The 20093-nt window shown below is 34.2% G+C and overlaps 2 protein-coding genes across 2 annotated transcripts; one reads left to right on the plus strand and one right to left on the minus strand.

Annotated features, from left to right (window-relative positions):
- Positions 1 to 11309: 11309 nt before the first annotated feature.
- On the plus strand, positions 11310 to 13557 carry LOC148194282 (uncharacterized). The gene is made up of 3 exons (XM_088096375.1): positions 11310 to 11598; positions 11803 to 12022; positions 13146 to 13557. Exons 1-3 carry the CDS (start codon positions 11408 to 11410, stop codon positions 13359 to 13361), a joined length of 627 nt encoding a protein of 208 aa, XP_087952501.1. The 5' UTR covers positions 11310 to 11407; the 3' UTR covers positions 13362 to 13557.
- A 1162-nt stretch (positions 13558 to 14719) lies between these two features.
- LOC124842401 (proteasome subunit alpha type-5-like) lies at positions 14720 to 20093 on the minus strand. Its single transcript, XM_047318878.2, has 9 exons — positions 19934 to 20093; positions 19741 to 19822; positions 19547 to 19627; positions 18898 to 19011; positions 18721 to 18822; positions 18278 to 18336; positions 15958 to 16060; positions 15140 to 15205; positions 14720 to 15037 (listed from the first exon to the last, which is right to left on the minus strand). Exons 1-9 carry the CDS (start codon positions 19945 to 19947, stop codon positions 14945 to 14947), a joined length of 714 nt encoding a protein of 237 aa, XP_047174834.1. The 5' UTR covers positions 19948 to 20093; the 3' UTR covers positions 14720 to 14944.

Consider the following 20093-nt stretch of genomic DNA (forward strand, 5'->3'; position numbering starts at 1 on the left):
AACCCATTTCCACTGTTTTACATAAAAAACACACACACTACTTACTTTTCTTCTTTTTCTCATTTTTTTCTTCAACCCAAAAAACTCCACTCCACTTCCTACTACATACATGTACCCCCATTCTCATGTTAAGACAAAATCGTCTATAAGCCTAAACGCTATCATGTTTTGAAGTTTAATCAAATAATATTAAAACGAGATAATAATCTGAAAATAACTTAGGGTGAAAACACAATACCTAGAACTAGAATCTCCAAACATAGAAAACCAACACAAAGACTTAGAACTAGAACCCACAACATAGAAAAGCTTAAGAAAACACTTAGGATTTTAGCTAACATATAAGCATCTGGGCTAAAACACCCAGACGCATGGCTAAACGCTATTATGCCTAAAACGTTTAAGAGAATTGAAGTAAAATGCTTGATGCTTATCATACCTGAAAAAGGAATTCAACATAACTCTCAGAAGCAAAAACAGTCGAGACAATGTCTCTGACAAAACACTTTTAAATACTTTAATTATTAAAATGTACAAAGAAAGCTTTAATAAGATAAACGTTATCTGTTTAACAAGAGACAAAACAAAAAGAAGCGTTTACTTGAAACGATATCATGAGCTTAAACAATACTTCATCCAACGATGAAGTCTCTAGAAATTGCTTGGTATATTTAGAAAGGACCTTAATTGCAAAAAGCTTCCTAACGATAGGAAATCAAAAGTTAGAGCTATTGCATAATGATAGGAGGAGCATCAATTTCTGATATCAATTTGTAAAACTTACATATTGATGTATCTCTGGATGCTATTTTGTTTCTAATTCATGATACCTTTTTTGCTAATGCCCAAAGGGGGAGAAATTAGTGATATTAGAAATTGGTAAAACTGAAAATAATTGATAAAACAATTTCTGGTTGTGCATCATGGTTGTGTTGTACATCATGGTTGTGCATCATCAAAAAATGGAGAGATTGTTGATAGGGAGAACAATGTGAATGCTAAACCCAATCCCTTATTTGTTTGGTTTTTGATGATGACAACACATATATGTTTCCATGACAACAACAGAAATATTTTAATTGTTTCTTGCACACATTATCCAAAGTTGTGTTTATATATTTGTTTGTGCTTGAACTATATGTTATGCATATTCATTGTGATTATATCTGTGATACGCATATTCATTGTTTAAGAATGAATCTTTGAATATATTGTTTTTTATGATGAACATTGTATAATGGACATTTTTGTTGATGGACATTAAGGATCTGTTTTATAGTTATCTTGCACAAAATGGCATTACAAATGTTTCATATTATTGATGTGTGTGCTTGATACATGTATTAATGATTGGAAAAAGGTTTACATGGTTAAACAGTTTTAAAATGTATTTCAGGTATAATTTAATCTATTAAGCAATCCATGTAATATGTTAAATTGTTTCAGATTTATTGGAGGCAAACTGTTCTAACATAATCTGTTATACAATGTATATAACTAATTAAGTAAAAAAGTTAGCCAATACATGTTTTTCAAAAGAGTGAAAATTTGATTACATGCTTTCAAAAGAATGAAAATCTGATTTAAAAGAAGGTTGAAATTGAAATTTTCCTTAAGTGTTGGACATAACTGATTACATAAGTTGTATAATCGGTTAACCCATTTTCATATATTCAATGTCATTCAAGTCAATACAATTATAACGGTCATATTGCATTTATTTTATGGTTGTTAAGAATTGCTTAATCGATTACATGTGCCATATAATCTGTTCTAAGTCATATTTTGAAATGTTGTCAAAAACTACTAAACTAGCAGGAAAAACGTAATCGATTACATTAATAACGTAATCGATTAAAATGCGTCTGGATTTAAAAAATCCTATAAATAACTGTCTTGCGTGTTGTTTCAAACTAATCTTTGTACATTCAATTACATAACTAATATTTGATTGAGTTTTGATTACAGAAAGCGTCCAAGAACCATCTTGAAGAATTAAGGATCAAATTTGGGTTTATACATCAAGATTCTATCAAGCAGTGTGCTTAAAGGTTGCTGATCATATCTGCACTATTAGAGTGCTTGCTGTGAAGATCAGGTTTATCTTTTTCAATATGTAGATTGAGTTTCTATGCTTTTGTGCTACAGGGAACGAACTGTGTTTGTTCTCATTGAGACTTGGGATTGCTCTCAAGGTTTTCTTAGAGTTGGGATTGCTCTAAGGTCACAGAAATTTGGGATTGCTTTTTGGGTTGTAAGAGTGTGAGGGTGTTCACCTCTTGTTTGCTATAAGTGATTTTGAGTGGGTAGGATAGTGCATTGAGAGGTATTCTTTGTATTCTTGTTTGTAAACTCTATCATTATAGTGGTTCCCTTCAACTAAGGTTAAGGAAGACTGAATGTAAGCTTAGCCGAACTAGTATAAATCTTGGTGTTAATCTTTCTCTTCCTTAGCTCTTTTATTTGTTGATTCATTATATTTGTCATATTGCATTCCAAGAAACATCTAAGATTTTCCAAAAAGATAGAAAAGAAATCATTTTTATTGAAAACCAATTCACCCCCCTTCTTGGTGTTGAGAAACAAGGCATTACTTTTCTTACATACTTCAAGCAAAGTATTTAAAAAGCATGTCTACTTTGACAAGTTGACGTACCTAACGGCTGTTGTACAAAGAAGAAAGAGAAAGCACGAGTATCAAGGCTAAAAGCTCAGTCTAACGGACAAATATTCATGAAGCCTTTAAATAGAAGAGCTTTCGAAAAGAAAATCAAGAGGATAGCTTAAGAAGATAGTAAAGTGAGAAGCTTACAACAAAACATCCATCCTATAAGCATTCAAGAGAGAAGAAAACAAAAGAGCTTAAGAAAAAGAATATATTGGAGCTGAAGAAGAGAAAAAAGAAGAGAAGAGAAGAGAAAAATAGAAAAGAAATCCTCTCAAACTTCATTGTTGTATTCCTTATTGTAAGAGAAGAAAGAGAAACACCTACAAGTGTTTAAATTTCTTTGTATTGTAATCACATCTTCTCTGCGATAGATATAGTTTGAACTACTTGTAAGCAATCGTTGATTGCAATTCTGAAGAGTATTAAAAACTTACAATTGAACTCAGTTTGATTTGAGGAATCTCAGTAAGGTTGCTAAGTAACAAGGGTGGTTCGAATACTCAAGGAAATATTGGCTATGGTTGTTGAGTACCAGGAGTGGTGCGAATACTCAAAGGTAATCTCGGCTAGGGTTGCTGAGTACCAAGAGTGATGCAAATACTAAAAGGAAATCTCGGCTAGGGTTGCTGAGTACCAGGAGCTATGCGAATTTTCAAAGGAAATCTCGACAAGGGTTGTTGTTTACTAGGAGTGGTTCTAATACTTAGAGACTAGGGGTGATTTTAATACTTATTTGTAATCGTGTGAAGATTATAGTGGAACCCTTGACGGAGGAGACTAAACGTAGCAAAGTTGAAGCAAACCAGTATAAAAACAATTGTACAATTATCTCTTCTCTTATCTAAACAATTCTCTTACAAAAACCTGTAGTTATGCTTTACCTGTAAACATAAGAATCTTCTAAGCTAAAATGTTCATTTTTCATAAAGGAAGTTCTTACAAAATACTGCAGGATATATTCTGAAAAGCACGTCAAAAACCATTATCGTTTCTTTATATTTATCAAGTCGAGAGTCTAAGTATTTAAAAGAAAATTTCAGAGCTCGATAACGTGTTATCACGGAAGGGTTATGAAAAGTTTTTCATTAACACTATTTAACCCCCATTCTAGTTTTTTTCAAGTACTTCATATCATACCCTTAGTTCTTGTTTTTAGTTTCCTTTCCCTCATCCTTCTCTTCCACTAAAAGGAAGAGACACTCTCAAGCCCTACACCCACCACACTCTAAGTTAGAGAGTATTAGGAATGTGCTGAATATTAGCACCATTTTCGAGTGAACTAAAAGCCAGAAAAATACGAGTGAATACATGAATATACAAACAGGGAAGAGGAGCATTAAAAAACCCAAAACAATATAGTTAAACCCTTCCTTCATACAACCTAAAAAAAACGTAAGGTATAGAAAGTACTATAAACATATGTATAACATCATATAACATTGCTACACACCCTTCATATGCAAAGGATATATTATGAAGGTTCTCCCCTTACATACAACAACAAAATATAAATTCATGCAAACACCATCAAGTATCGATACATGTTAGAGATTGAAACTAACCCCCACCCTTCACATAATATATTCCCTAGTTCCTCCCTTTACGTCTAGTTTCCATAAAGTTTCCAAAGGGTTCCTTGATGCAACAAGGTTTGAAGAGTTCTCTCTCTAAATGTTCCTCTAGTCCGCCTCTCACTCACACCTCACTTATGATAAGAGCAAATGGTTCTTTCGAAGAGTAACTAAGATTACATGGGTACAATAGTGTTTTAAAGAGTAAAAAATGAATACCCATACGGTGGTTATCTGGAGCATACAAGGAGACAGGTGAGCCCCTCTCAAGAAACCCAAAAGTCTTGGCCAAGGACTTTATATTCACTACCAACCAAAAATGCACAATGCAACGAAGGGGTAAGAAGCAATAAGACCAAAAAATGAGAGTCAATATTCCTTCTACAGACTCATGTAAACCAAATGAGAAACTTTCTCTAGCTTTTCTTTCTCCAAGGTCACTAAAAGGAGCCAATCACATACACCCCACCAACTATGTTTTCTCTCTCATACAACATCACATAATGAAAAACAAAATAGGATTTAGACTTTTGTAGCAAGCTCAAGTTCACTGAGGGAAGCCAAATCCTCACTCTTACATTAATGTGGGTCCTACATGTCTATCAATAAAAAAACATGCAAAAACGGAGCTAAGGAAGTGTCTTGTGTAGGAATTGAACACAGGGTCTCAGGCACCTTTGTACACACTAGTTAAGCTTTATTTCATGCAATTTTCGAAAATTAATATAAAAACTAACATTAATTAATTTTTATTCACTTTGTTTACACTTTCTACACATCAATACACACCATAATTAATTATTTAATATAAAAAATATAAAAAAAAATAGAAAATATTTTTATTTTCTGCGGATATTACAAATACCAACAAAAGAGCATATATATTTCACAATGCAAGTGAAAGCAAAAGATAAAACACATGAATACATAAAGAGATTCTATTGCATGGAAAAAGTTACAAAGAGTTTAGGTACATTACATCCAACCCCAACGAAATGGAGTTTAGCTACTCCTATACATTCTAGAACACAAGGATGTATTGGATAATGAAAGGATGAAGGAAGATGAAGCCTTGAGCTCTAGAAATTCCTCAACCCTTGTTCTTTGCCTCTACCTAGTTCCCAAGTTCAAAAGTTCTCTTTTTTGCCAATTTTTGACACTTTAAACACAAACCTAAAAAGTATTTTTCGCTAGGCTAAAACCACCACTCGCTGGGTGAGTGGTACTTTTTTTTTACAATTAGGTAACTCATCTCGTTGGGCTGCAAGCTTTTCTAGTAGGGCTAGCGTTGGTTTCTCGCTAGGCGAGCCACTTTTGGGAAAAATACTTAAACAAGCTACAAACCTCTATTTTCTTGCAGAATACCCTAAAATTAGATAACTATATGTCTTTATAACCCTTATGTACAAGTTTTTCATTTCTTCATTGAATTTAAACATAAAACACATGAATCAAGACAAAGAAGGGGTTCTAATAAGTGTGAAAACTAAGTAATTATCACACTTATCAACTCCCCCAAACTTAAACTTTTTCATGTCCTCAGGAGAAGCAAAACTTAACAAAAATACCACTGAAAGGTACGACCAACCTGTAGGAAAACAAAGGAGCAACAAATATCCAAATGCACTGTCCTTGTCATAAAATTGAAAATTGCACTTGCATTTCCAAGAGTTCAAAAGGTATGGCATGGTGCATCTAATTCAAACAGTCCTTTAAACCAGAATGAAAGGTGACAACCAAAAAATAAAATCAGTAAGGCTCTCAAAAGTTCGGTGCTTCGCTCAACATACAAGTGTTTATAAAATCTGACTAAACTTAGCATGTCATATACTACTTCATCAACTTTTCTATATCATCTCATTCACACACTTCACACATCTTGAATTGGATAGAAAGGTCTTTAAAAAAAACGCTCAATTGAAATTGTTCTAACATAATTTAAAGTAATGAATTTCTAAAAAAAATATCTAAAATAGATTAAAAGAAACTAAGGCAACTAAAAAATAAAATGTATCCTCAAGAAGATGGCCAAGGTCTCAAATCTACATCAAGGTTCTCCTGTCCTTCCTAAGACTTCCACACTGTGTCAGGGCTGTCCTGTGCTCCCTGGTCTTCTTCTGCATCCACTACTTTTGTTCCAAAGAAGCTTTCCCTCACCTGGATTTAGGCCTGCCCTCAAGCCAAGGGATATGGGCCTCAAACTGGGTTCTTGTCATTAGAGTGTCATCAGGAAAATCTAGAACGCCAAGGGACAATTGATGCATGTTGTCCATCAGGGACACTTGCTAAAATCGTGGTCGTATCCTCAAAGGTAGTAGGAGCATCATTGGGACGTTAGGAAGGTCTGATAACTCTAGGTGCATGGGCAAGAGCAAGGGTAGAGGTCGATTCATTCAAAGTTGAGAGCTTCGCGCTATAAATGCAATTCCTACGGATGAATTTCTTGTCCATGGTGGGATGGACGGAGAGCAACACAGTGTGTCAACAACAACTCACTTTTCCTTGTAGAGAGCAATGCTAAGTGCTCAAAAGCCTAGCTTGACATTAGGAGCATCTCCCAGTCTAGGTTCCAAAACACTTTCCAATGATTAAATACAAAAAAAAACAGCATATATATTTCATAATGCAAGTGAAAGCAAGAGATAAAACACATGAATACAAAAAGAGATTCTATTGCACAGAAAAAGTTACAAAGAGTTTAGGCACATTACATCCAACCCCAATGAAATGGAGTTTAGCTACTCCTATACATTCTAGAACACAAGGATGGATTGGACATTGAAAAGGATGAAGGAAGATGAAGCCTTGAGCTCCAGAAGTGCCTTAACTCTCGTTCTTTGCCTTTGCCTCGTTCTTAAATTCATAAGTTCCACTTTTTGCCAACTTTTGACACTTTAAACACAAAACCAAAAATTGTTTATTCACTAAGCTAAAACCACCACTTGTTGGGTGAGTGGTACTTTTTCTGACAGTTAGGTAGCTTAGCTCGCTGGGCTGCAAGCTCTTCTGGTACGACTAGCATTGGTTTCTTGCTAGGCGAGCCCAGATGACTTGTTGGGCGAGCCACTTCTGGGAGAAATTCTTAAACAAGCATTAAACTTTCATTTTCCTGTAAAATACCCCAAAATATATAACTATCTATTTTTATAACCCTTATGTACATGTTTTTCATTTCTTCATTGAATTTAAACACAAAACACATGAATCAAGACAAAGAAAGGGTTCTAACAAGTGTGAAAAGTAAGTAATTATCACACTTATCATTGTCCATCAATAAAACAATGCTAAATAGATTCAATAACTTAATTACATTAGGGTGTATCCAAAATAGTTCGTTTACAACATTTGCAAACTCTATGTGTAACACACCAAATTTCAACGTGTCACAAATTATTTAAAAATGAGAAATTTCAACTTTCTATTATAGTGTGGAAATGTATTTTTTCAAAACATTAACATTTAAGCATGCATAATTTATTCAAAGCATGTGCTTTCCAAAAGACTTGTCCAATTATATTATTCAAAATAATGAAAATAATTAAGAAAATAAAATAACTCCAATTACATTATCTTAAATTTAAACAAAAATAACTTTAAATAAAAATCTCAGGTTTGTTCATCATCATCTCTCGAATCTATCATGCCTCAACAACATTTGCAACATCATTTGCTCATGTATAACACATTATACGATCATCGCCAATAATTTCGTTCACAAACACTCAAACACAAACATGTATGGGATAAGCTACTGATAAAATAATCATAATAACAAGATATAAGCATACAAATTATATCAACCTTAAACAACCTCCCCATACACAATAGTAAAAACAATAGGCTTTCTAATCCTCTAACATAACAATTCAATCATAATAAATTACTCAATTCTCGATTCACGATCATCCATCATTGATCATTGATCATCGATCATCAACTCTAAGCCAAGACCACCGGTCTATCCATTCATCAACACCTATGCTAACTACACCACATGATATCATCACTATCAACTAGTATTTCCTAGAGTATCATCGTCATTACGATCATTAACACATGCACCACCATCATAATTAACCCCATCATGAATATCACTTTGAGCATCCACAATACCATATATCATAGTGGAAAGAATCAATCCAACTTCTGTATCCTACCTCACCCGTATGTAGCTGCTTCGACAAACCATCTATAGCCTCCCTTACAGATATGCTCGAATAGTCCTACAATCCTGCTAAGGAACATGTATTCCTACCATACAAGGACAAGAAAAACACCATCACCCCACACAAAGAAGTGCAATACCCAAACAGCCATTCCTTTGCAAACAAGGCAAAAGGAAGCACTTATCCATAGATAAACTCAGGATTTACTAGGTACAACAAGTAGACTTATCCCTCACTCCTATGCTCATCAATCACACACTCAGGAACATCCTAACACTCACTCATACTCCAATCTTAAACACAAGTCAAGACTGACCCTGAACATAACCACAAATCTCATGTTTTGATTATCACCACGTTCTACAGTTCCTCAAGCTTGGTCCACACCTATTCATCAAATTTGTCATTTTTAACAAAAATGCACAGGAATAATCAATTATTTTTGAGAGGTTCACATTTACACAAAATACATTGTGATAATCGATTATCACTTATGATAATCGATTATTCCAATGATCATAATACATCAAATTTAAAAGATTCATCACCCATGAAAGGATAATCGATTATCATGATAATCAATTATTCCCGAGATGAAACTCAAAACCAATGTGCACATAATAGATTATAACTAGTGATGATTGATTATTTCCGAATCAAACCCTAGATCATGAGAGAACATACCCAACACATCATGCATGCATTGAAGCCTCATATACCCTTATGAACATACCCTAATACATACATTATATCACTTGAATCATCCAAAACTCATCATTATGCATATTACAACCCAAACAAACCCAACATATTGTATATGATCATGATACCACTCTTTATAACATATATTTGTATGGTAAAACCTCAAAACAACATACATTTGTTCTCCCTTAGCACCAATACATATTATCATGCGATAACCCAACAAAACATACACACTTTTATAGGGAAAACTCAACACAAACATGATATAAACCCTATTATCATAAATACACAAACCCTTACCCAATAACAATAGATAATCATAACCACAATCATGCACACATGCATCAAAACAAGAATTACCATTCAAAATAATCAAGAATATATAACATACAACAAACAAGCAAAGAAAGTTAAGTTTCCTCTTTCCTTGGCCAATCCTAAGACTTTATCCACAACTCAAAAAAAATATCAATCTTTCCTTGCACTAAGGTTGTTTGCAGCTCTTCCTCTTCTCTCCAAGAAACGCCTCTCTCTCCTTATCTCTATCTCTTTTTCGTTTTAGAATTAAGGTACAAATGTGCATCATCTTTTTCCTTTTCTTCTTTTTATCTCTTTTCCCCTTGTCTTTATCTTTTTATTTTAATAAAATCTCTCAATTTTTAAAAACACACCAAGATTTTCTCTCCTATTTTATGTCAACTACCTTTTAAAATATAAAAAAACTACTAAATCCTCCTAAGATTCACTTAATCTCCCATTTACATTTCAGATTTTCTAAACCCCCTAAAATAATTTATGCACCAATAAATAAAGGTAAAAAGACCTTTAGCCCCTAGTCCAAAAATATAATCAAAATATAAGTTTTTCTTAAACTCTTCTCCCTAAAAATTGAACCTACACCCATTTCATCCTAACCAACATCTCTACTTAACAAACCAACACCCCTCATGTAGTTTGATTCATGTAGTCCATGAAAATTGCTGGACAATTGGTCACACCAAATGCCATCACCACATACTCATAATGTCCATAGTGTGACCCGAAAGTTGTCTTTTGCACATCCTCCAGTTTGCCTAAGATTTGATGATAGCCAAACCTCAAATCAATCTATGAAAATACACTGACACCCCTCAACTACTAAAGCAAATAGTCAATCCTTGGCAAATGATACTTATTCTTGATAGTAAACTTGTTCAACTACTTGTAGTCAACGCATAGCCTTGAACTTCCATCTTTCTTCTTACAAGCAACATTGGAGCTCCTCACGGAGATACATTAGGTTGAATAAACTTCTTTTCCAACAAATCTTTTATCTATTTCTTTAGTTCTGTCAACTCAGTTGGAGTCATCTTGTAAGGTACCATAAACACTAGTCTTGCTCCTGACACCAAGTCTATTGCAAAGTCAACTTTTCGACTGGGTGGCAAACTTGAAACTTCATTTGGAAACACGTTAGCAAACTCCTCCACTACAAGTATACCCACAATCTAGTATTATATTATGAATTGGACAATCCAATAATCGAGACACAATACTGAATTGAATAATCCGAAATGTAGTGTCGAGTTCAGGAGTTTATTTTGAATTATTCAATCCAAAACTTATTTATACATACCAAATTACCCAATTCAAAATGGTCTCCCAATATATGGTAATATATGGTACTCTATTCCGAATTGCCCAATTTAGTATTATTTCAACTTCATACTTCTCGATAAAGACTTCATACATACCAGATCATCTAATCTGAAATATGATGGAAAAAACCCAAACACAAGAATCCACTGCCCCACTCTCCTATCAACCAATCATGAAAGTCATAAAACAAACTTGTACCTCTTCTTAATTGTTGGGATGAACAAAGTGTTAGATCAAAATGAAGACAATAAGAGATGAAGTGAAGAAAATAAAATGCACTAAAGAAGTGAGGGATGAAGGAAGTGCTTGAAGTAAGGAGAAGAAGACAATTAATTTTTTTTATTTTATAATTTTTTCATTATTTTAATAATTTTTCTTAATTTTAATAATTTTCTTAATTTTAATAATTTTTCATGAGGATAGAATTTTAAAAGTTAGGGGTGCATGAAGAAATGGGCTGAAGTTAAGTAAACCGGATTTTAATTTCAACAAGGACCAGTAGGTCGGGTTCGGTTTGGTAGGTAGAGAAAGATTTAATAGCATCTTTTATTGCTTCAACTTATTGACCACCTCGTTCAGTGTTCTGGTCCCTTGGCAGAAGCAGAATCACAATTACCAATTCACTTAATTACTCAGACACTTTCATCTTCTTCTGCTGCATGGGTTGGCTTAGTCGGTTCATCACCGCCGTGGCTTTCTTAGCCGTCGGAGTCATATTCTCACCGGAGACTTTGGGTTCGAAATCACCCAATCTTTCCACCTACCTCAAACTCGCTCACCTCCTCAGTTTCTCCACCGCATTCGGCGCCGCTCTATGGGTCACCTTCATCGGTGGCATCATCATGTTTAAGTACGCATTTTTATCACCCGTTTTCTTTTTCTCAATCATTCTTAGAAATTTGAGTTTGGGTCCAATTTCACCTTAGGAGGCTTGGGGCTTTCCTTATATACTTCACTTTGAGCGTGACTAGATGACTTGGGATCTCTGGCAATTTATGAATTCTTTGTGTGGCTGTGAAAATTGGTTATGATTTTGTTGAATTTTGTGATTCAGGAATCTGCCGAGGCATCAGTTTGGGAACCTGCAGAGCAAGATGTTTCCGGCGTATTTCTCGATGGTGGGGGCTTGTTGCGCCGTATCGGTTGCCTCCTTTGGTTACCTTCACCCGTGGAAAACTTCCTCCACTACTGAGAGATACCAGCTTGGGTTTTTGCTCTCTTCCTTTGCGTTCAACCTTACCAACTTGTTTGTCTTCACACCTATGACCATCGAGGTAAAGAAAAACTTTATTAGGATGGATTCATCGTTCTCACAAGTAAAACAAACCAGGTCTTTAAATGCTGCTCCCTATTTGTTACAATGACCAGAATAATTTGATTGGAAGTGGAAACTTAAAATGGCAGATTGATTGGTATAAACTATCACTCTGACTATGTTTTTACAGTAAAGACCGAACTCTTGGTATGTGTGTATTATTTTTTATATGCATGCATAGCAAAATCAGTTTGCCAAAGTCAAGATGTGTGTTTTTAAATTTCATGCACCTTCAATAATTTAGCTCTCGCTAAATATGTAAAGCCTTGAGTGTCAGTGGTTAAAGAAGCTTGATTCCATTTTAAGATCTTATAAGTTTTAAATGTGTCTATAAATTTGCAAAAGGAAACTAGGCATTTGTCGGAATGTTAATTGTACTAATGTTTCAGGGGATATGAGGTTGACGTGGTGGTAAGAGTAGAAGGAGGAAGGGATGGATTGTGAGTTTGAATTTTCACTGACAAAAGCTATTGTATTAACAACTAAAATTTGTTGATTAAAAAAAAAGGTGTGCTGAAATTTCAGTTGGCTTAAATGAAGGCCAACTAAATCAGTCAAATGTATGACTTATGTTCATCTTAAATTTGATAAGTTGGCTGCCGGTTTCTTACCATTCCCATTTTTTATTTAAAAGATCTATAACTGAGCTTAATTTATTGTCATTATGTTGATTCTGACTTCATTTATTATTATCATCAATATCAGTGCTGATTACAAGTTTTTTCTGTCTTTCCACAAGGATTTTGGATATTCATATTTTGCTTTAATATTGCTTTTATTTATTGAGCAGTGTTCCGTGATTAAAAATCACATTTTTTTTATACAATCATGATTAAATTTTATAATTTGTAGAGGTTTGTAATCTCTTATTTCTTCTACTGCTCGCACAGTAACTGTTATATTCCAGTTTTCCTCCTTGATTTTTTTAAAGGTTAATTCTTTTTCACCTGTCGCATTAATGGCAGTATGTTCTAACTAATATCTAAGTCATGTCAACATTTTATGCTGTTAAGCTGCCAACATTCATTATACTATACTATTTGTTAGTTTATGAATCAGAGCGTTTTGTTTTTCTGATGCAGATGATGAAGCAAAGGCATAAAGTGGAGAGAGAAAACAGTATAGGGGAGGAAGTTGGGTGGTCGAAAAATGTGGAAGTTGCTAAGTCAAACCCAAAACTTAAAGCCATGAATAAGAAATTTGGTATGATTCATGGATTATCCTCTCTTGCCAATATAATGTCTTTTGGGAGTCTAGCAATACACTCTTGGTACTTGGCAGGAAAAATTGATCTTTGATTCAGTTTGTGCCCCCAATTCTATTCTATTAAAGACAAATGAACTCCTGCTGAAGAACAATATAAGTGAGGATCCTAGTGTTCCCTTTATCTTCCACTTGTTTTACTGTCAAGCAAAATAAGTCTAGCATGTCTGTATAATGGAAACATGATGCCTCCTCACATGAATAAAATTAGCAGTATCTGCTCCTTGTTCACTTTTTGTTGGCAACTTGAGAGGGTTTACAGCTACACTCTCTAGTTCAAAATAGGGGTGTGGAATGGATGAATTGGATAAAATTTTGAATTTGAATGTATGGGTTCAAAATTAAACAAATAATCCATTTATATACGTTAAAAATGGACGTTCCCCGAAAGAAAAGGATCACGTTGGTATGTCATTTTAATTATAGGGAAGGTGTTGTGCTTGTCTTGTACCACTGCACATGCTTCTGAAAAAACTATGAGATGCTAGGTTGTCCACCCTTGACCAAACTATACAAGCCTCTTCGATGGCTATTGTTTCAGATCAACTGCAGAGCTTGGTTGTGAAAATCCAGTTTTCTGAGCCACCCTCAATAAAGTACAACAACTATGTTTTTTGGACTGTTAACATTACTGTCACAAAAACTAGTGTCCAAAACCAGACTGCTAACGGTTTGAAAACATGCATCTATTTAAGGTGCACATATACTTTTGGATGATATAATTCGTGAGCCTCTATATTCTGCGCAAATCAGTTTTGAAACATGCTTAATCGGGATGACGAACGCTTACAACCAAATTCTTTTTCTTCTTCATGATGCAGCGATGCATAGATTCTTTTACGCGACATGATTTCGTGTATGTTTAACAAACGAGGCCACAGCAGCATCGTCCCTTTGCATACCCATCTCCTTTAGACACATTTCAAACGTGTTAAATCACGTCTACCTAAAAAAAGTAGATATTTAGCTACCATCTTTTGGAAAGAGGTTGGACCAAGCACTAAACAAATTATACATTCACGTAAAAAATAATTATCATATAGTTGAACTAACACTGCTTATGACAGTTAATTAAGGAATATGGTTAATCCTTCAGAATGATACCTATCGAAGTTTCCAAAACGGTAAAGGAAAAAAAAATGAACATCAAACAAGAACCGATCCAGTTTACCTCTATTTATCTCGAGCATAATAATGTAAATCTCTAAATTTTTATCATAATTAGATTTCAATTTTAAGAGAAATATTTATATATGTAAATATAAATAGTTTATAATGTTTTATAATAAAACCCGATAGGATAATTTTTTGAACTATCTAACATCAAACTGTATTTATGATGATATAATTGATCAAGCTCAGTAATTTTTGTTCGACAACGACGACTAAAAAATCGTTAAAAATAAATCTTAAATTCTTTTAATAGCATATTTTTCAATTCGTTTTTCCTCGCCTTGTAATCCTTCCTCTAGTTCTCAATTTCATCCTGAATGCAGCAAATAAGACACCAGAATCTCGTACAGCGTACATGGCCACAAGTGTAGCATCACATGTAGCATCACCCACGAAAAAGTACCCGCATAATACTTAAAAATAAGGAAAAATCACGAAAAGAAAATCATAGACGACTTATCACAGCTTCCACCTCAGAGGGGGTATAAAGATGATATGTTGGAGCTACCCTGGCAATGTCAACGTTGTTGGGAGTGACCTAATATGAAAATACAAAAGAAAGAATTATAAATTTTTTTTCCATCCCATTCAGGGGTGGGGCGTCCAATCAATTCCCATAAAAATGTAACAGGCAACGTACCTTTTCTTCCATAACTTGCTTCAAAATGGATAAAGCAATGGTTTCGGCTTCTTGAAGGGTTAGGTCCTGCACAAAATAAAAGATTAACACCAAATTACATTGTTTTAAACCCATCTATCGTATGTTCAGCGTAATTTTGGAATAATAATCACCTATTTAGAACATTCTGAGCTAAAAGACAAAAACAATTGAGAGATAATCTTTCAGAGCAACATTGGGAGTTCATAGACAAAAAAAAAATTGAGGAACGACTTGATGACGGCATTGCACTAATTTGACAGTCAAAATATCAGAAATTGGCTAGTTGAACATTTTCCAAGATAATACACATATGGTGAACAAGACATTATGCTTCGTAGCAATGTAAACAGGAAAGGAAAAAGAAAGGAAACAATGTAAACTGAATAGTTAGTTAACTTAAGTATACTCAATTACATGGTAAGAAAGGAATAAAAATAGGATTAAATAAAAAAAAAAAAAACAATTCTGCATATTACTAGCTTGAGTTTGTTTTATTTTCTCAGTAAGTAAACTACAAATTAGGTAAATTTGGAAGAAGGTAAAGTTGAAAGTTTTTGTTTCCAGATAAATGACAGATATTTATGGAATAGTATTACTTTTTATACATTATTTAAAATGGAAGGTAATTATTGTTTACCATGTTCTCATTCTACTCCACCTGTCCTGTCAAAGAGTGATGAGAATGAGGTCTCCTCATTTCTGTTTTTTTTCACTCTTTGTTCATTTACCCTAGTGAACTATAAGTTTACTATTATAAACATAAGGTTCAGAAACAATGAAGATTAAATTGTCGGTACCTTGTTGAATTGTTCCTGTAGAGAACTGTCTGCGCCTTCTGACCCAGAACCAATAGCTTTTCCATTGCATTGCCAAAAGGTGCCAGATGGATCGGTGTAATATCTAATAATTGGAACATATCAATTCAATAAACATAAGTCCAGATTGAAAGAGTACTGGAAAAAACCCAGCAGCAATATAAAACTACATATTGCCTATGACAACAAAAAACAGAATATCATGATCTGCCTTAGTGTGTCTATGATATTCAAGAACACGAAATTGTTTACACTTTACAATGGAACAGTAAACCGTTCCAGGAAAGTGACCCATACGCAACCACACGAATGTTTCTAACAGAAAAACTTGCTAGTTGTAACAATGAACGGCTTTCCATTCACAAGCTAAAATACCATATTGAGAGTTGAACTAGCAGGGTAAAAGGCTGAAACACAACAAAATCATGCTACAAATCAATGGTAAGAGAAGGTAAAGGTACGCGTTGAATCTAAAATAATATTCTCTTTAAACCATAAAATGGGTGATAAGCCAATACAGTACAACATGACTATGAAATAAGTTCAAAGAATGACAGGGTTTCTACTTCCTTTGAGAAAGGAAGACGAAATATAAAGTGCCGTCTTTAAGGGTCTTTTTTTTAATCGCCTTTGAAATATTTTAACATGTTTGAGTAAACCAAAAGCTTTTCCAGAAAATGTAGAATCTAAAAAAGGCCAGGTTTTATGTTACTTGGAGAAATTGTAATAAATAGCTTATAAAACAAACTCTAGAGAAACTTACATTTATCACAATCTTATATCAGTTTTTTAAGCTCAAACAAACAGGCGAACAGTAAAAAGAAAGGCTTTAAATGAGAAAAGTAGAGGAGGACTTGTCCTCATGTGGGGAAAGGGAGGGAAATAAATTCTTGAAGCAAACTATAAAATATATCGTGCAATAAGACAAAGATAACTTGTATTTTGCTCCGATGTCCGACTATCAATCGTGGAACTTACACCTTGATTTGAATGACTAAACAAATCTTTCAACTTATGGTTTTCATTAAGCTAAATACGCCAGCAATCCGTAACAATGAAAGTCCTTCCCGAAATTGGAAATTTAGGTTGTAAGATACTCATAAAATAACGAAATCCCTCTCTCTCAACGAACTTAAAAGGCAACTCATCCACAATTATCGTACTAGCCAGTGTTTGTCTGCAAGCATCAACATCAAAACGAACACTGGTTAGAACAATACTACTTTCTTTCCCACCTTTTTTTCATTTTATTTTTGGTATTTATGCAACAAATGGCATAATCCTTACTACCCCAATTACACTTAGCTCTAAAGGTCCCATCAATTCTTGAAAAATGATCCCAACACCAAGATGTAGGCCTACAAGGTCTTTTGATGCCTGAATCTCCGGCATCATTATTAGATGTTGGTTCTTCTACAGTTTTTCTTTTACTTTTATCTCTCTCAACATGCATCCTTCTTTATTCAAACCTTCATGTTCCTCCACATTCATTGGTTCATTTGAAGCTTTGTAAGATTGAGTATTTATATTGAAATTTAGATTGAAATGTATAACTTACAATAATAATAATAATAATAATACTATTCTAAAGGTATATTTTAATTCGGTTTGGGCCATTTCTGAACATCTAAACTGCAAACCGAACCCTATAGTTTTTTTTAAAAAAATTTAAAACAATCCAACAGTTTTCATTTTTTTCATTTATCAAATTTGGGTCAGCTTTTTTTTATCAGTTTGTTTCTGAACACTCCTAATATGTAGACACAAACCTCAACTTACAAGTTAGTTTTTTGAAGTTAACTTAGACATACATCCACTTTTTAAGATAGTATCAAACTTTATTCTAACCTAGGTTGTTGGGTCTCTCATGTCACCCACTATTAGACCGCTACCAGAATATCCACAAAGTCTCATACTCAATATGTCTAGTCTTCGATGTAAGGAGGCATGTTGAATATCCAACATCATCAATAACAGATATAATTTAATAATAATATATATGTGGATACAAACTTTATCTTGCATGTTGGTTTTGGCGATATTGAGTTAAGCAAAAATCCTGTTCTTAAGAAAATAAATTTTGTGCAAAGTTCCTTTCTTTGCAATTCCACTAATCCCCAAAGAAAGAAATAATAAAATAATATGAATAAAGACAAATTGAAAACAATCACTGATATTTCAGATTCAAGACAAACAAGCATTTAATGTAATCACTGACTAAACACAGAAAAATGAACCAAAAGAATAACTCCATTACACTACATACAACAAGCCGTTGCATAAAGGCAAAATAAATACTTACAAGCTAGGTCCATTCTCGTCATGGCCAGCAATGAGGAGAGATACTCCAAATGGTCGAGACTGCCAAAGAAAAAAAGAAATGGCATGTTAGAATACATACATGATCCACTGCAACAGGAACATACTGATTTAGTATTGTGCAAAAGATAAGTGTTTGTTGGCACATGGTACTGAATCAAACTGCAACAGGAATTGCACATTTAAGTATAAATGGCAAACATTCAATAGTTGAGGCATACAAGGATTTCTGCGCATAGAAAAATTGTTTAGGTATCTAACACTTGCTTATATCTCCAATCAACATCTGTCAAATGCTATATACGGCTATACATCTAAGGTATACATAAACAAGAAGCAACTTTACTAAGAAACGCTCATAAATTATTTTTCCTAAACAGAAGCATAAAAAATAGACATGAAGATCAAAGCTGAGAAGCTCTTTACCATGGATTCTTCATCACCTTCACCAAAACGCAAGGCAAGGTCACAAAGAGCTTGAGTGGTGGACTCAACAGTCATTGGTTCACCGTAGGAGAACCTATGATTCTGTGAACGAGAAACCAAAATATATAAATCATTACCTAATCAACTAACTAATATATGCTACAAGGTTAACAATACCTGAGTTTCAACCCGCGCATGCTCAACAAGTGTTCGAGCATCAGCAATCAATCCACTCATAGCACAACCTATGTGGTCATCAATTTCCATAATTTTCTCAACACTACTAGGCTCCTGAAAGACAATTTCTTGAGGGCAATCAATGATCGTGCGAAGCAAAAGTGACAACTACAAGATAATTGTGCCTCTAACTCAAATAAAATCCACATAAACTAAGTGCAGCTACCATATAAGTAGAGACCAGAGGTTTATCGTGTGCACAACCTAAAAATATATCTTGCAAGCCGTAATCAACTCCTCCCCCCCCCCCCCAAAAAAGAAAAGGATCCCTTTTCACCCCCAAAACAAAAATGAAGAATACAAAGATAAAACAATATCACGGTAAACATCGTTATTTTTCAAAATATATGAATACGTTCACATGTTGTATCTAAAATTAGCATCAATAATCAAGATTCAGAAGTACAACCAAAAGCAAACAGCTAAACCCCAAAAATACAATTTATATAAAGCACATTTATGTGTTTCTTACTTTATTCCATGATGTATATATGGTGGTAGTTAATAATTAATAGCACGTTTAGGCATAAAAATGTCAGAGTAAGATCATAAAATGCCAGAAACATAAATAAAAGGTTAGTAAACGAACCAGCAGAGGAGAAGTGATGCGCTTTTCAACTGCAAGGACAACACCCTCTTTGGTCTTCAGCCCAATCGCAGTCGATCCAAGCTGCAATCCAATATAAACCCATTTACAAACAATAGAAACAACTGTAAACTCTATTTTTGTCACAGACGGACAAAAATGACGGAATATGTATATATGGGGGTGAAGCGACAAACCTTGATTGCTTCAATTGCATATTCAACCTGAAACAAACGGCCTTCGGGAGAAAAGGTGTTGACTCCTCGGTCATACTCAGTCCTATGTCATTCACGCAATAAACAGTTAAACAAACAGAAAAAACCTAATTCATTTCGTCATTGAATGAAGCAAAATTGGAATGCAGTTTTGCCGCAAAAGTGGGGTGTTCACCTTGTGAGAAACATCTTCAGAATTCAGAAGGAGGAACTGAAGAGACAAGTGGAGAATGAGAAGCTTTTTGTTTAGGTCGCCAGATACCGAAAGGTACTTGATTTACTTCCTCACTCGCTCCTCACTGAGCTTAATTACCTTGCTCAAGACGACTCCAAAA

This window comes from Vigna umbellata, chromosome 8, assembly GCF_029865625.1.
Source record: "Vigna umbellata cultivar VRB3 chromosome 8, Vumbellata_1.0, whole genome shotgun sequence".
Taxonomy (NCBI): domain Eukaryota; kingdom Viridiplantae; phylum Streptophyta; class Magnoliopsida; order Fabales; family Fabaceae; genus Vigna; species Vigna umbellata.

Excerpts from the sequence above, each read along its gene's own strand:
- LOC148194282 (XM_088096375.1), top strand. The coding sequence starts at position 11,408 with ATGGGTTGGCTTAGTCGGTTCATCACCGCCGTGGCTTTCTTAGCCGTC. Across the intron at positions 11,599-11,802 it reads GGTGGCATCATCATGTTTAA|GAATCTGCCGAGGCATCAGT; the intron begins GTACGCATTTTT and ends TTTGTGATTCAG. Across the intron at positions 12,023-13,145 it reads TCACACCTATGACCATCGAG|ATGATGAAGCAAAGGCATAA; the intron begins GTAAAGAAAAAC and ends TTTCTGATGCAG.
- LOC124842401 (XM_047318878.2), bottom strand. Across the intron at positions 19,012-19,546 it reads GCATCACTTCTCCTCTGCTG|GAGCCTAGTAGTGTTGAGAA; the intron begins GTTCGTTTACTA and ends ATTGTCTTTCAG. Across the intron at positions 15,038-15,139 it reads AGCAAGTTATGGAAGAAAAG|GTCACTCCCAACAACGTTGA; the intron begins GTACGTTGCCTG and ends TTTTCATATTAG.